The following is a 15,980-nucleotide window of genomic DNA, read 5'->3' as shown; positions in this document are numbered from 1 at the left end:
GAGCAGAACCAGCTCCCCGTGTTACTATGCAGAGCAGAACCAGCTCCCCCATCTTGGGCTTTCCAGCTGCAGCTGGTGGAGCTGGATCCATCCACTGGAGATATTTTAGAGACTCACTGGAGATGCAGCTAAATGACACTGAGGACAGACATGATGGAGGGATGTTAAAAAAATACAAAACAACGTACTTACATATAACACCTTTAAGTAAAGTTGAATACCTCATCCACACGGCATATAATGATCATTCCATGCATGTTAAATACATTTCTCACCCTTCACATACGTTAAAACAAAAATTAAAACACTAAAAGAGCGGTATCAGTTTGGCTTTGCATCTGAAATACTTACACATTTTATTTCTGTACTTACTTATGAACCCAAGACTACAAAACGCACATAATCCCGGCACTATTTTTTTTTTTTTTTTACTCATGCATACATCGCTTATCTTTAAGGTGTTTTGAGTTCATCTACAGACTGAATTTGAATGATGATCGCCTCAGTAATGCTTACACATCCACCAGCCAGAATCTCTGCAGGAAGAGGGATGGTATCATCCTGGTTGGTGAACTTGTCTCTGACAAAATCGTTCACCTGAAGAAAAGAAGAAAAAAAAAAGGAAAGAAGACACAAAGAAGAAGAAGAAGAAGAAGAAGAAAAAGTCAGATGAGACACAATCGCAGTCTTGATGGCAGGGCATTAATGTTAACTTGTGGTTGCAGTCGCATCTTGATTGCAAAGTGTGTCTCTTCTTCTTTGCATGTTTTTTTCCCCATTCACAATGAATCGTTCAGAACAACTTTTTGAGCACTCTAAGCTACACAGTGGAATGACTTGCCGTGAGTTTGATAGCTTTCTCCGGGGCAACGCCAATGAGCTGCGGGAGGAGACCTGCAAAATATTATTCATAGATACCATTAGAATACCTGACAGAGAGAGAGAGAGAGAAAGACAGTCTGGCTGGAAATGAATGCACATTTTTTTTTGTATCTTTGCTGAATGAATACATCCACTGACAGCTAGAACAATATAAGCTGCGGGGTTCTTGTGCGTGTAAAACAAACCCATAAATATTTACAGATGGTGCCTGATACAGCTGATGCACCAGCATACAAAGGTCCCACTGAAATTGAACAAAAGTCCCCAAAAATATGACACTGCTGCTCCATATGGGATCAGCATCGCGGAGACTTGATCCTGCTGTTAGCGGGGAACAGAGAGAGCTGTGTGGTCACGTACAAGATCGAGGGGGGAGGCTGGGTGCTACAGTGGCGATAACTGCCATACTGTTTCACCGTCTGTCCTTCATCAGGCCAGATAAACTTCTGAAGGAGCTGCTGAGTGACTGCTGCTGGTGTGCAGCCAGAAAACAGCCGAGCGTGTCTGTCTCTGAGTCAATCACCCTCTTATCATGTGCAAGAGATGAGGAAGGAGGGCAGGGGGACGCAGATCAGAGCAACAAAGTGCTGCAGCGGTAGAGGCAGCAGTAGATGGCAGTCTTGACTTCCCTCATATGAAAGAAGTGTTGTATATCACAAGCCTTCAGCACCATTATCACCACTCAGGCAGAGGCAGATCAGACACCGCTGCTGCTGTTGCTACATGAATACTGCTGGTCATTCTCCTCGGGCAACTCTCCCAGGGACTGAGATAATGAAAACGTGACCCCTGGGTGTTGCTTTATTCACTGCTGAACAGGGAGGGCAAAGGTTTCTGGTATCAATTAGCGAACCATGCTCCCGATATTAGCGTGCTGGCGAATGCTGATGCTTTCCCATCAGATGGTTTGTTTTGCACGACACCCACATGTTGGCTTGCACAGAGATTTCAGGTCTTTTCATTTACTGAAAAAATAAATCTGTAAAGGATTACCTCTGTAAAAGCCAAAGAAGCCCTCGTACCGGAGCACTTTCTTTGCGCAGTCGAAGCTGTTCTTGTACATCAGCTCTCCTACAAAGGAGCCGGTGGAGCGCTGGTTCTGCATGCGCGTCTTCACCAGGTCAATAGGGTACACAGCCGTAGCGCCGGCAGCTGCAAACACACACACAATGAACTAGTTTTGGGGGGGTTTACGCTATTTTGGACAGATTTTTTTTGAGCATCTAAACAAGTCAGAAAGCAAATTCAAATTTGACTTGTGGCAAATGTGACAAAAAGAGCTGCAGTTTGTTTTCTGATTTGTGTAACTGGCAGACAAGAAAACCCAAAATGACAAAGAAACCCCCCTTTTTTTCCCCAATCTAGACAAGCTAGTAAATGTTTGATCTTTGTGCTTCTAACAATGAATTACTTTTTAATTTATTTTTAACTCAATTAATTACCTGTTGATATTGGACAGCCCTCTAGTGCATACAAGCCATCACTTTATTTATCTAGAGTCCTACACAACTGAGATGTACAGCAATAATTCTGCAGCTACATTTGGGGATGGTTTATCACTTCAAAGAAATCATCATAAAGCTTAGAGTAGGAAGTCCTGCAAAGTGGACGACTGGGTGAAAAATACAAGATGAAATCAAGTTTAATGAGAAGGATTTGTGGAAAAGTAAGGAGAGAAGAGTGTTGAAGCTTTTATGTTCTCTGTTATTTCAAAAGAATGCACCTTCGAGCCTTTATTGTTATTGTAAATAACAATAAAGGCCGCCAAAATCAAATAACACCCGCCAAATCACGGTTTGGCGGGTGTGAACTCTCTCAACTCCTGAAGGGAAGCTTGCCAGAAAAAGTTTGAGCAACACTGCACTAAACTGTTGTTATCAGTTACACTCGGTATGTCTTGTTTGGCATCAAGGCCTGCTGTAATGATGATTCCCAAACATGCAAACAGAGAAAGCAGCACAGTGAGTGAGAAACAGCTCATTCCTGGTGGTTTCTCTGTATGCCTCATGACTTACAGTATATCTCTCTCTCTGACCTGGCCTGAATTGGCTTCTGCTGAATGATGACTGATAACTCTTTGCGTATTTAGGGAGAACAAGTGCGCACACACACATACAAAGACCGTGTTCCTATCTGAGGGGCAGTTATGTCAGAAGTTCCTTGTATCAGTTCCTCCCAGCGTAATTAGAGAGGGAGATTCCAGGGAGTGCGGTTCCGGAAGATTTGTGTCATTCCAAAGCTTCGACTCCAACGACAGCCTGGAGCCACGGTGGCACGGCAGCACAATGCCGGAGCCTCACATCACAGCCCTTCTCCCTGCAGGACAATGGTCGGCCCCGGGGCCTCGGCGCGGCAGCCAGCCGGCTAAGGTTACCGCTCGGGCGGGCCGGGGGCTCCGCCGCAGACATGTCACTCACCTCCAGCGATTGAGCCCAGAGAAAACCTGTAGGCAGACTCCGCAGCCTGGAGCCAGATGGACCGAGACGTTTCGTGAGCGTGCTGTATAGGAGAAAAAGACACCAGCGGTCAAATGAATCTGGAGAAAGACAGGAGGGGGGATCAGACGCTAAACATGAATCGGCTGGCTATTAAACTATAGCGAACCAGATACATTGTGGAAAGAAAAATGCTATAGAGTACTCAACGGCGGAGGAAGGCGATGGAATGCAGACATGTCACATAATGTCTGATTCATCATCAGCCTGTATTAAATGTCACAGACAGACTAGCTCTGGATACAGTAAATGACTGTGTGAACCTGCGGCTGAGTTTTCCACGCATGCGACATGTGGGAGGCTAAAAGCTAAAAAGGTCTTCTTTTATTTTTATAACAAAGCATAATTTCTCCCTTATCCACTTGATCTCAGGATTGGTGTTTGATGTTGAAAGCATATGCCTTTGTTTTCACTGGGAACTGATTAGCCTCACAACTCTTTTCCATGTCCAGATAAGAATCTACATGAATATTACACGGTCCGAGCGAGACATCGTCAAATGTGTGTGCAAGTCGATGTATTTAGCAACTTCTCCTGCCAACAGATGAGCGGAGAGTGGAGAAGATCATTTTTTTCCCCTTCCCAGATGCTTCCACCCAGAGTTGCATGCTAACAAGATCGAGGTCTTGATCAAAGGGTTTAAACAATTAGCCTACTTCCACAGAAGGGCAAGGCTGAGAATTGCAGCATCCCCCCCAAAGGAATCAAATTCCAGACCTCTGAGCACGAGTCCCAGGAGTGGCCTGAAAGCTCTGACCACAGCCTGATATAGAGCCGTGTTATCCGGTGGAGGCAGGAACTATTTTGTTCTCCCACATCCACCTTGACTCCCACTCCCCTCCTGCCATTAGCAGACTTTGCTAAAGGCTCCTAAAACTTCTCAAGCCCCACACTGATAAAAGCCTCTTATTAGCGTCTCAGATGTGTGATTGCAGCTGATGTGTATGTACAGCCATACTGAATAAAATAGGCAGTGCCTTTCATGGAGAGGTGCAACACAACAATCCATTCCTCCTCTATGACTATAATTGGAGTACTTTTATCTGGGAGTTAAAGAAATGCACTTCACAGGGGAAGAAAAACATGGGCACTCTGCTAATTCAGCGACCGAACAGTCTTCCTTTTTCTCGCTTCTTTCTGAGAAGGAAGCAGGGCGAAGAAGTGGGAAAGGCTTTGATGAAAGGCAGGAGGATGTGAGGTGTATTAGAGGAGACACTCAGGCTACCTGTCTGTGGCTCTCTGCTAGGTGGTATGGCATGTCTCCTTCCTCCAGCGGGGCAACTCTCTCGATGTCTGCGTGGTTCAGCCGCCTTGAGGGGGAGAGAGGAAGGGATTTAGTCCAGGAAAAAGCAGAAAGCCGTGCATCTACTCTGAGCGGCAGCCAGTGATGTAAGATTTTCCACAGACCTTTTACTGCCATATAACTTAAAGTTCCTGCTACTCGAGCTTATACACACAACAGACAAACAAAGCTGGAAGGGGCCCAATGAGTAAATGAAAGTGTTTTGTTACTAAATGCTGGAGATCCAAGTATCCCCCGCTGGTCTGACGCATCATAAAGACTGCATTCATGTTTTATGTGTGTCTTGTTAATCAGCCACTGGAGCAACCATTGTTAAACAGAATGAGCAATAACTTTCTCTTTACGACCAATAAACAGATGTTTATAACATATTCATTCCATTCGTGTCGGCTTAGAATAAAAACACGAGCTTGCGTAAATGTAAATTTGAGGGAATAGCAGGAGAAGCTACCTGGGCGACTGCATTAATGACAGTGGAAAAGAACATTTCTGCACTTCTTTGGACTCCACGTCGAGTTTGGTTCGTTCCATTTCATGTATTCCTCACATATATGCAGGTCGGACTTTGGCAATTTAGGAAAGCATTAGTCTGCTAGAAATCCGAACTACATTTAAAAAATTACACAGTCAAAAACCACCCAAGTTAATCCAGAAGCTGGAATAATTATTTCCCCATTTATACACATAAACACAACAGAAAAAAAATTAAAATATTAAGGAAGTTTGTCCAAGTTTCTTTTTGTGTCCTTTTAATGACAGCATATTCATAATTTAGTTACAAATTTAAATGCCGCACTATGTACAAGAGCACTTTTTCAGCTTGTCCAACATGAACAGGTACAATTAAAAGACACATTGTATATTACAGTACAAATATTCACCATTAGACATCTGTTTATTAGCATGTGTACTACTTTTTCAGTAAATCTATATGAATAATTATAAAACACTTATTAATGCTTCATATGCATGAAAACATTCTTCAATTTGTAGGTCATTAACTAAAGGTTTTCCATCAATATCCTCCTAGTGTTTTTCTTTATAATGTATGTTTTACTCAGGAGTCGGGACGGTCATTCTTCCTTAATAACACTTATTAAATACAGTCAAATGCAGTGGTTGCTGTTATAATAACGTCCCCCCACAGACCCGAGAACCGGTTTATTGCACTGTAATGTGTTCAGTATGGAACTGGACCAGGTTACCATTTACTCTTTCCCATTAGATTCACTTCACCATTTATCAGTTATGGTTAGTAAACGGTCTCAACTGCTTATCTATAAATATAAACTTTTCATTTCAACCACTCCTTCCATTATGTTTAGCTAACTAGTTTTTTCTTAATATGCTCATGTTTGCTCAATAAATTCAACTTAATTACACCTTTAGTCAAGAATTTCCTAGTTTTTAAATCTAAATTTTTGATAGGTCTTTCAGTTGATTATCTATTATGCAGTGAGCTGACAACACTTTTAGTGGGGTGTACAACTTTTTTCCCTGCGTACTTGTTTATTTACCAATTTTTTTATCATTTACGCAATCCTGTTTTTATTTAAAATGAACTTTTCTGCACAAACCTATGGAAGCTTGTTTCTGCCACTGAGAAGTGGCAGAAACAAGCTTCCATACAAACCTGTCCAGGTCAATCAGTTCTTTAATTAACTGTATTTTCTTGCTTTTTTTTTTTTTTTTTTTTTAAATGAGTTGAGCCTTTAGTTACTGTGAAAGTACTACTAGCGCTATTATTTGAGCATCACTGGTGTAACGTAATACAACTAAACTAGGGTTCTTTTTTTTTTTTTTAAGCAATCCATATTAAGTGAACTTATAAAGCAGTTGAGGTATTGAGAGGTAATCTCTTAATGGCCTGCTAATTGGAAAATGTTTGAAATACTAATAAAGATTTTCCACATAAGCATGGAAATAAGCTAATGGTAAATACAAGTACCTTATTATAAACTGTTGTCCAGTAAAGTCTTGTTACTCTTTAGTGTAAACGTGTTTTAGCCTGAAAAATGTTCACTGACCAATAAACATCCACAGGTGACAACAGAATAACTGGAGATCTTACCCAGAGTGAGAGTGGAGACCAACAAGCTGATACAGGATGTCAATTTCCATCGGAGTGATTTGACCAAACTTATTTGCAGCATGAACAAACTCCTCTACAATTTAACAAAGACAGGAGACGATGCAGTCACACAAACTGGATTTCAAAGCTTCGCTGTGTCAAACATCAGACATGAGGCCGAGAGGATAAAAACATTAGTTATTATATACTGGAGGTTTGTGTTATATAGTATTTGCAAATAATGTTCCTTGTATTTTTTTTCTTTATGTGGCTCTTTGTTGCAGAAAAATCTTTAAAACCATTAAAGCCAGTCCTGTGTGCGCTTTACTTCTTCCTCGACTACCACTAACTGAACCACTCTCAGCAGCACCCTGCACGGCTCTACTATATGGGATTTATATTCACTTCTTTACTGCTGCCTGCTGAGAAACTCCATTGCCATCAGGTGGTCGTTCTAAAAGGAAACCTAATGGTAGTTGTTGAGAGAGGGGAAAGAGTTTGTTATTCACTTCCTCCACACCTTTAGTTACAAGTATGCTCGAGGCGTACAATGATATACTTTTCGGTGAAGGACAGCAGACATGCGAGTGCTCGCTTAAAACTTAATGATATTCGACATGCTCGGCAACAAATAACAATAATTATTTGCAAATACTGTTTGCTCAAAGTCTTTTCTACAAGGCAAAATACCAATGAAGAGGAAGCAGAAGTCTAAAGTTTGCATCTGAATGGGAAACACAACTGGGAACAGATGTGACTGACAGAACGACTATCAGTTACTCAGGTATACATGTGTGGGGAGGGGAGGGGATGATCTGATTACCAGATTGAAAATGTTCATTTACCTTAGTAATTTAGTGCTACAGTAAATGTTTCCTGAGTGTTCACTCACACCACTCTGTCAAGAAAGTTAAAATATGATCGAACATCTCACATCACATTTACGATGCAGACGTGATTATTTCGGGAGACGCTCGGCAGTACCTTTGGTGACGAGAGTGTCTTTGTGCGTGCCCGCCACCGTGCTGTAAATCTTGCGGATCAGCTCCATGTTGTTGAGGAGAGCATTGAAGGCATTGAAGTAGGAGAAGCTCACCATGTGGGAGGTGCTCCCTCCCGCAGCCTACAGCAAGACCAAAAGCCTGTCAGACCTACTGGATAGGAGGGACTACGGATGGATCTTATTATGTTCCTTCAAATCTTCCTTAACCAGCTAAATGACAGCAGCTCAGTAAGACATAAATCGCTAACACAGATGTCCGAGCTAACTGTGAATTCTTGTGTCACTGTTTAAAAAAGGAAAATGTAATAACTCAACTGAAACCAGATTCTCCTCGACAAACGGAGTCAGCATGTGGTGCCTGATGGTGGCCATGATGTCACTGAAGTCCAAGGCAGTGATGGTGCCGCTTTTGCTCTTGTCTTTTTGTGCAAATGCCTGGCGGGCGTGCTCAAGCTGCAGCTCCTGTAGCACACACAGACACACAAGGTTAAGATGCTAAAAAGGTAGAAAAAAAAAAAAGCAGAGTGCGTTCCCAGAACCTTGGAAGAAGAAAGTACAATAATATCAGTGTTAAACAGATGTGAAAGTCATGAGATGTGACCGTGTTAGACAGATTTTTTTTGTTAATAGCAGTCGTTTCTCCAGAGACTAATGAAAACCACGTCCCGGGTAGTCTGATCCCGCATTTGAGCTGAGTGGCTGGCGAGGCGGCCGGCAGGTGTGTCCGCAACAAGATGATTCAATATGACAACCGTGCAATCAGAAGGGGATGCAGGGGGAGGCTGACCCCGGGTCAGTGTCTGCTGTCAAAGCTCATCGCGTATAACCAAAGGACTGTGGAGGAACTCCAACACCGAGGTGCTTCTTCATTCTCATATTCTTGTTCTGATAACCTAATCAGTGGATTTATTCTCACAATGTTTTCTGATTAGAATGCTCAAAACTGGTCATGATACTCATTACACAGACATGTACTTTTTTTAGACTTACAAACACTCTGTGAACTCGATGAAGTTTCACATTCCTGTGAAAGAGCCCTAACTTTCAATAACAATCGGATCTACTTGCATCAATTTCAAGTAACGCTTAGAAGAAATGTAATGTGCTCGGACATGACAGAAAACAAGACAATAAAAATGATACATAGAGATGAAATTCCACACACAGAGGAGTGTTTGGTGTAGCGGTGGGAAGCTCCAGTCAAGTATGATAAACCACAAAGCGCTCTGAGAGATCCCACACTGAAGTGGAGACAGAGTGCAGCCTGCATAAATCTTGGACCACCCAGCTTCTGCCTCAGACCACAGCCCTCGACTCTGAACCAGGTCGCTGCACTAGCCCCGCTCCCGCTTTTTCTTTTTGACAACACATGCACACACACACACACACACACACACACCGGGCAATAATCAATCAAGCAAAATAGCGATTTTGGGGCATTTTTTGACAGTTTAACAGTGAAGCGAAGTTAGGAAGAAGAGAGAAAGCAAGGGAGGACACATACTGGATTCAAACCTGGGCCACTGCATGTCAGCTGTAACTGTATGGGCGCCTGCTCAACAAGTGGGCTAAACTGGTGCCCAACTTTAACTGTCTTAATGGCACAACAGGCTCCCTCAAACCACCAGAACTGCTGATTACACTCCCCTCCCTTTTAGTCATGCCAACTATATGCATGGCATATAGTCCAATGTGACCCCAAGTGGGATGAAATCCCCACAGGAGAAATGACTTCATATTTTCTGATGCTATTGAAGCACTTTTGGCTGCTTTTCTGTACAAACTGTTTACTTTAAATACAGAAGATACTAAATTAACCTCCTAAGACCCGAACTCTTCCACGACATGCATTTTTAATTTCTCTTTGATATTTGGGCATATTGGGGCCCGATGAATGTAAAAACAAAGAATTACCAGATTTTTTTTTTTTTTTACCTTATTTTTGTTTTTAAGAAAAATAAGAGCCACATATGAGGATATTCGTTTAAAGTTTTGATAGAACAGTAGCAGTATAATGTCCTCATAAGTGGATATCAGGCCCATGTAGAGCAAAATTGAGTATTTTGGTCTAAATAACCCAAAATGCAATGTCCACATATGTGGACGGCAGGTCCTAGGAGCTTAATCAGATTTAGATGAGAAAGTTGGATTTTGTTCATTAAGTATTATCTTTAAAGACGTTTGCACTTATTTAGAGGGGGCATGTTCTTAAATAAAAAAAATGTCATATGAAAAGAGCGTGAGATGTATATTTTACACTTTTTGGAATAGTGACGTTGTTGTGTGTTTTTTAAAAACCTTTTGATAGATGCTACTTTTTAGACTAAGCAAAAGAAAAGTGGCTCCTCTGAACACAGATGTACACATGTAGATAGTGCAGGGGTCACTTCTGTTTCACTGGAAGATGCATCAACGCGGCCGCCATGATTGACAGGGAATGCAGTTTTCCGTAATATATATTGCATACATGTCTACAGAGGCCACAGGTCATCATTAGTTTTCAACTTTTTTTCAGTCCACCATTCCATATTTATAATATTATTGTTATAATATTAATAATATTATTTGTTTTCATAACAAAATACTGGCAATACAGGTTTCCATCCATTCATCCAAAGTTGACTAAGCATCAACTGCTTAGTCAACTTTAAGTCACATGGGGGCTGAAGCCTATTCTAGAGATATCTCATGTGATCCTGGGAGAAATCAAGCACTTGCACTTTCACTTTCACATCTACAGCCAATAAACAATTTGCCTAAAGTGCATGTTTTTGGACTGGAGGTCAAAGCCAGATTACCCAGAGAGAACCCACACAGTCACAGGGAGAACGTGCAAAGCCAGGCAGCAGGTTCAAACCCCAAACCTTCTTGGTGTGAGATGAGAAACTACCACCCACTGCTCCACCATACTGCTTAACATTTGGCAGGAATTTAACCAATCTGCTTGTCGGTAATATTCTGCCCAAAAAAAGTTTGTAAAAATTCAAAATTGATCTAACAAATCTCGTCATTACAAAGAGAGAACTGTGAACGTCAGACATGTAATGAAAGCTGCAGAAGAACACCAACAGAGTTAGAGCCAATTTAAATGACAGAAGGTAGTGTTATTTAATATTAAGTCAACTTAAAAAGAAGGACCAGTCTACCAACTGAGATATGAAATGAACCACCCCACCGCCCCACCCCTCCGAGCAAGATGGCAGCAGCAGAGATACAAATTTCACAAGCCTAGATGCAGCTTCTGTTATCTGGCTTCTGTAGACGTAATATACACAGCACAAAATGTAAAATCATTGCTTTAATTTTAAAAATGGACCGATGCTCATCTGTGAAATTTAGCTCATTCCTTTAACACACTGCACATCAGTTTTGACATGAAGCTCCAAGATAAAAATACATACCTGCAGAAATTGGGTGAACTCTGTGTAGCTGAGGTTCTTGTTCCTTTCATGGCCAAAGTGTAGCCTGATGAACTCACAGTCCCAGTTAAAGGGAATGTGGTGATGGACTGTAGTCTGGCTGAAGATGTCACGTACATTCTCTGGAAGAGAGAGGCCCGAGTGAGCAGTAACAAAAGACAAAAGGAAAAACCTGCAAGATGGAGCTGTAATGTCCATCTCGCGTGCTCATTCCCTTTGCAGAGAACCCAGTTAAAGGAGATGAAAGAGTCAGTTTGGATGGCGAATCTGAAGTGGCTGTTACATTTTGAGGGTCGTGAGTCCTTCCAGGAAATTTTCTGTATAAGTTCTACTCTCAATTCCAGCTGCCTTTATGGAGGCCTATTGCACAGAAAGAGCACGACAGCAGTTTCTTTGTAAGACTCTCTTGGTTTATGACAGACTGGATTCATGTCGAATGGAGCTGCGTATAATGTGATGTTTCACACAGCTCATTGCAGCACTGCCCAGAGACAAGACCTTAAAAAGGTCTCACTGCTAGCATATTTAATACTCTAAAGAAGAAGCCCCCAAAAGCTCTGATACTCCCATATTTATTGACTATACATGCTTACACACAAAAAAAGAACTTCTACAGTGTTTAATCATCCCCACCCCAGTACTTTCTTAGTGTTTTTCACCATTATGTCATCAATGTTTTCTTTCAACAAGAAGCACTTTAAATTCCTTTTAATTATCTACATCAGGTCTACATCTTAAGTCAGACGTAGGTATAATAACATTATCCAGTTTAAATTATCCTCTGTGCAGAAACACTGACATTAACTACCATGTACATACCAAATGAGATGTTCCCTGTACCAGTCTTGTCAAACAGCTGAAAGGCAACTATGAACAGGGCATCGGGGGCACATAGAACTGCCTCAAAGGCCAGAAACTCCTGGAAAGAGATCAATCTGTTTGGAGAAGAAAGAAAAAAAATGAATGATGAAACATATATGGATCTTCAATATCAGTCTGTGTCCAGGACACGGACTGATGTTGAGGACAAGGCGCAAAAAGCATTAAAGGTATATGTTTTATAGCCGAGCTTCAGTTTTCATTCTTAGCAACAACACAAACTAGCCAATGAAATAATGTTATTAACAGTGGTTATACATTGATATATACACACGCATATCTATCTATCTATCTCCTTTATTTATCAGTGAAGAAAAGAAAACGTTTGATAGGTTGTTGATGTACTAAAATAAATATCTGCTTATAGCAAAAAAAAAAAAAAGAAAGATAAAAGATAAAAGAGCTAAGCATAACAACCTTCATCGCATGATTTGTTCTTACTCACCCATCCTTGGTGGTGTCAGCCACTCCGGCTATCAGCTCCACAGTTTTGGGATTGTGTTGAGGCTGTGTATGCAGACCCAGGTAATGCTGCACAAAGTCCTTGGGGGTCATGTAATGCTCTCCATCCTGCACCACGTTGGCATACTGCAAAGAAGAAACAGACAAGCTATAAACAAGACTCAGTGTGGATCCATATGTGCATTTAATTGGAGAACCAGTAAGGCTGAAACTTTACTGTGTGCATAAAAAGAGGAAGATGTGGACATATCCCTTTTCTCAGTAACAATACGATGCATCCCGCTTCCTTTAACAGCATAAAGGAATCTAAATCTATCGGCCCTATAGAGCATTTTAAGCATATATATAAAGCTGTGCCACAGCCCATAATGACAGGCAGCATTGAAAAAGCATCTCTGAGCTTTGTGATCTCTTGACTTCATTCTAACCATGAATCTCATTCTTGTACAAAAGACGCTGCTACACACATAACAGACAATGATGCATGCCGTGCCACTGAAATTGCAAAGAAAAAAAAAAGAAAAAGAAAAAAAGAAGTGTTATTGTGTGAGAGGAACACTGTATTACAATGATTTACCCCTTACTCATTCAGAGCAACACTGCTGACAGCCCCTCTCTTTTCAGGAACACCCTGTTCCCACTCACACACTTGCACACATTCAAACCTGGAAGCTGCAGTACAATCTGCTGGCCGCTGAGCAGCTCCAGTGGCCTCCGTGTGAGAGGTTCAAGGCCTTTCTCAGGGGCTCCTCAGGGATGGGAAAATGTTTGTTTCACTCATCTCACCAATCAGGGACTTGAACAGGCCCGCTTATCCAAAGTCTTAAGTTAGCAGGATACATTTTTCTATGATGTTCTATGTTGTGTAATCCTGTACAGTGGTGTGAAACATGCTGTGCCACAGTATACTATGTAGAGATTTATTTGAGCGTGAACATCTATGGATGCTATGTGTTTTGGGGGTATATGGTGTTACAGGGCTAAACACAAGTCTAATGAGGACGGTTGCTTTGGTATTCCGGTCTCGAGGTGATACTACTGGGCAGCCAATGTGAGAGGCCTTGCTTGTTGGAAGTAATAAAGATATGTCCCACTGTGGGTACTCCGTGAGACCTCAGCTGTTAAAAAGATACCCCTTTCCTATCTGTTGTTCTTCAGTTGTGCAGTTAGAGACACAACAAAACTTTATGTTTAAAAAGTCCCCACAAATACCAACTCAGACAAAAGTAGCCTGCAAGGCTTCTAGTATCTCCTTACATGCCCCAGTGTGGCATAACCATCCTTTTAAACCTAGTCAGCTGAATAGGGCATGTTCAGCCTGGAGAGCAAAAGATACTGCAACTCTGACAGTTTGCATCCTTCCAAATTTACTTTTTTCTTTTCATTACCTTCAAATTAGACACACTTAATGTCCAAGTTTGGTCAGCAGCTTGTTAACAGAGTTTTGGGAAGAAGCAATATCCCTTATTCATAAGTGTTCCAACACCACATGGTAGTTTGATTTAGTACAAGGTGATTCATAGCCTGTATTACTCCAAAACCAAAGTGAACCTCATCTTTCCATCAGTATCTTCTCCATGCAACAGTGTCTCTCACCAACTTTCTCCAGAGAAATTAAATCTCGGACGACAACTCCATAGAAATTCCAGAGCTTCCACCTGACATGCAGATTGAAACTCTAGGAATGATGACTATCTAGAAACTATAGCAGTAAAGATTGAAAAATTGTCCAAAATTTTAAAAATAAAAAAAAATTAAGTGGTGTAAATCCTTGCTGTTTCATGATATACAATTCTAACCTCCAAATCTACTTGCAATTAATAAATTGCATATAACAGAGCCTTGTGTTGCAAATGTGTTTTACTCCACTCTGCTGACGCAAAGCATGCAATACAGTGCCGTGCTGAACGTGAGATCTGGGTCACGCTCTAAGACATAAGGTCATTTTTAGAGCCCGGGTTGGTTTTCAAGTTGGAGCAGAGATAGCTCTGGGAACACAAACACCACATGAACTGGCAACAGAAAGGCCACACTCATGGGCCCGAGCCAAGCTCAGACAGAGAGAGTACGACATGAACCCAGCTGAGAGTGTGGGAGGAGACCTCCACGCCAAGTGTTTTCAGGACAATTCAACGCAGTCTGCTGAATTAATCTTTTTAAGTGAAAATATTAATTCCGAGCAATTTATTGCCACATTTCTCCATCACATGATTGTGTATCTATTCACCCGCGCAGTAGGCCTCAAGTAGTTCTTAATCAAATTATACAGGCAGTCAGAATGAGCTTCCAGTAATTAACCTTCCACCTGAATGTGCAACACAAATTACGCAGCCCTGTTCTAGCAGAGTGAAGAGATGTTCAGGGACCATAAGGTGACTTAAGAAGTTGACACTCCAAACAAGACCTGTTGGGGGTAAACAAACAACAATGCTGGGAATTGGTTGTCTCGGAAGAACGAAGAGGAATTCTTTAATTTTTAAAGATAAAAAAATAAAAATAAAGAACACACACACTCTGCACATGCAGAAAGTTAAAGCCAAGGACGAATCTCTGTAGTAGCTGATCCATAATTAGTCAGAGTATTTTTGTGACCTTTACAGAGCTACGTGTCCCTGTGGACGCCACACAAACTACTCACTCACTGCACCAGTAGGCTTTTTAAAGTATTTGTTTGATTTCATACCAGTTAGTATTAGAAACAGTTTTAATCCTGTGAGCAAGCCTTACCTTCAGAAAAACAGTCTTCAAGTCTTGGGGGTCTGCCCTTTTGGTTGCTTGCACCTGTAACACACAAGTTGGAATTTGTTATGAAAAACTGACCATACCACGTTAATGCCTGTAGTTTTTGGAGCTCCAGCAGGCAACTCTACCATAAATAAAGCTGAAGTTCAGTCTGTCACAGTTTAGCTTTGATTTTTTTCCCCCCCTTTTTACGCATCGATCACAGACCACTAACAGCAACAGTCTGGCATTGCATATGGAAGTAGCCGTGCTGCGATCCTTTCACACAGCAAAGTCCCATCAAATCTTCCAGAATCAGAAACAAGCAGCAGAGAAAAAGAAATTACAGCTGTCTCTGCGAGGCCAGGAGAGATGCGCCTGTGTAAAGATGCAGAGCTTAAATAAAAGGGGGGGAGGACACCGCTGCGTTTCAGGCTAAGGATTTGAAACCAAGCGTCCGCGCAGACGAGCCGTCCTCGGCATCCGACAGCGCAAAGCTCGCGGCCGTTTTATTGCCTTTAAAAATTATTATCTGATAAGAAATATTGACGGAGTCACCTTGACCGCCATGCTGGATGTGACGTCAGCCGCAGGAGACTAGCGCAGGCGCTGGGCATCGGGATGACAGCGGAGGTCCGAGACAGCGCACTATTTTTAGCCAGATTGTTGTCCTTTTGCTGTGAACAAGGCGCAGCTGAGATGGACGCTCCGGACAGAGACACTTGGTCAGCCGATGTGTTACAGC

The 15,980-nt window shown here is 41.8% G+C and overlaps 1 protein-coding gene and 1 long non-coding RNA gene across 4 annotated transcripts in view; one reads left to right on the top strand and one right to left on the bottom strand.

The window, feature by feature from the left end:
• LOC146500698 (uncharacterized) overlaps window positions 1-225 on the top strand; it is a 984-nt gene extending 759 nt beyond the window's left edge. Inside the window, exon 2 of the long non-coding RNA XR_014869722.1 lies at window positions 13-225. This is a non-coding gene — a long non-coding RNA (uncharacterized LOC146500698). The remainder of the gene's footprint in view (window positions 1-12) is intronic.
• The window catches only part of LOC146500697 (electrogenic aspartate/glutamate antiporter SLC25A12, mitochondrial-like), a 23,222-nt gene extending 7,242 nt beyond the window's left edge, over window positions 1-15,980 (bottom strand). Inside the window, exons 1-13 of one of the 3 annotated variants that reach the window (XM_085134713.1) lie at window positions 15,794-15,980; window positions 15,242-15,295; window positions 12,498-12,640; window positions 11,993-12,108; window positions 11,156-11,295; window positions 8,070-8,216; window positions 7,736-7,874; window positions 6,752-6,845; window positions 4,603-4,687; window positions 3,300-3,381; window positions 1,876-2,034; window positions 842-894; window positions 517-597 (exon numbers count right to left, since the gene is read on the bottom strand). In XM_085134713.1, coding sequence (XP_084990839.1) covers window positions 517-597; window positions 842-894; window positions 1,876-2,034; window positions 3,300-3,381; window positions 4,603-4,687; window positions 6,752-6,845; window positions 7,736-7,874; window positions 8,070-8,216; window positions 11,156-11,295; window positions 11,993-12,108; window positions 12,498-12,640; window positions 15,242-15,295; window positions 15,794-15,805 — 1,305 coding nt within the window. In that variant the 5' untranslated portion in view covers window positions 15,806-15,980. The other 2 variants (XM_085134715.1, XM_085134714.1) reach the window with 2 other exon arrangements.

This window comes from Neolamprologus multifasciatus, chromosome 16, assembly GCF_963576455.1.
Source record: "Neolamprologus multifasciatus chromosome 16, fNeoMul1.2, whole genome shotgun sequence".
NCBI lineage: Eukaryota > Metazoa > Chordata > Actinopteri > Cichliformes > Cichlidae > Neolamprologus > Neolamprologus multifasciatus.
Note: the sequence above shows the minus strand (reverse complement) of the source record. Positions and strands in the feature narration are given on the sequence as shown.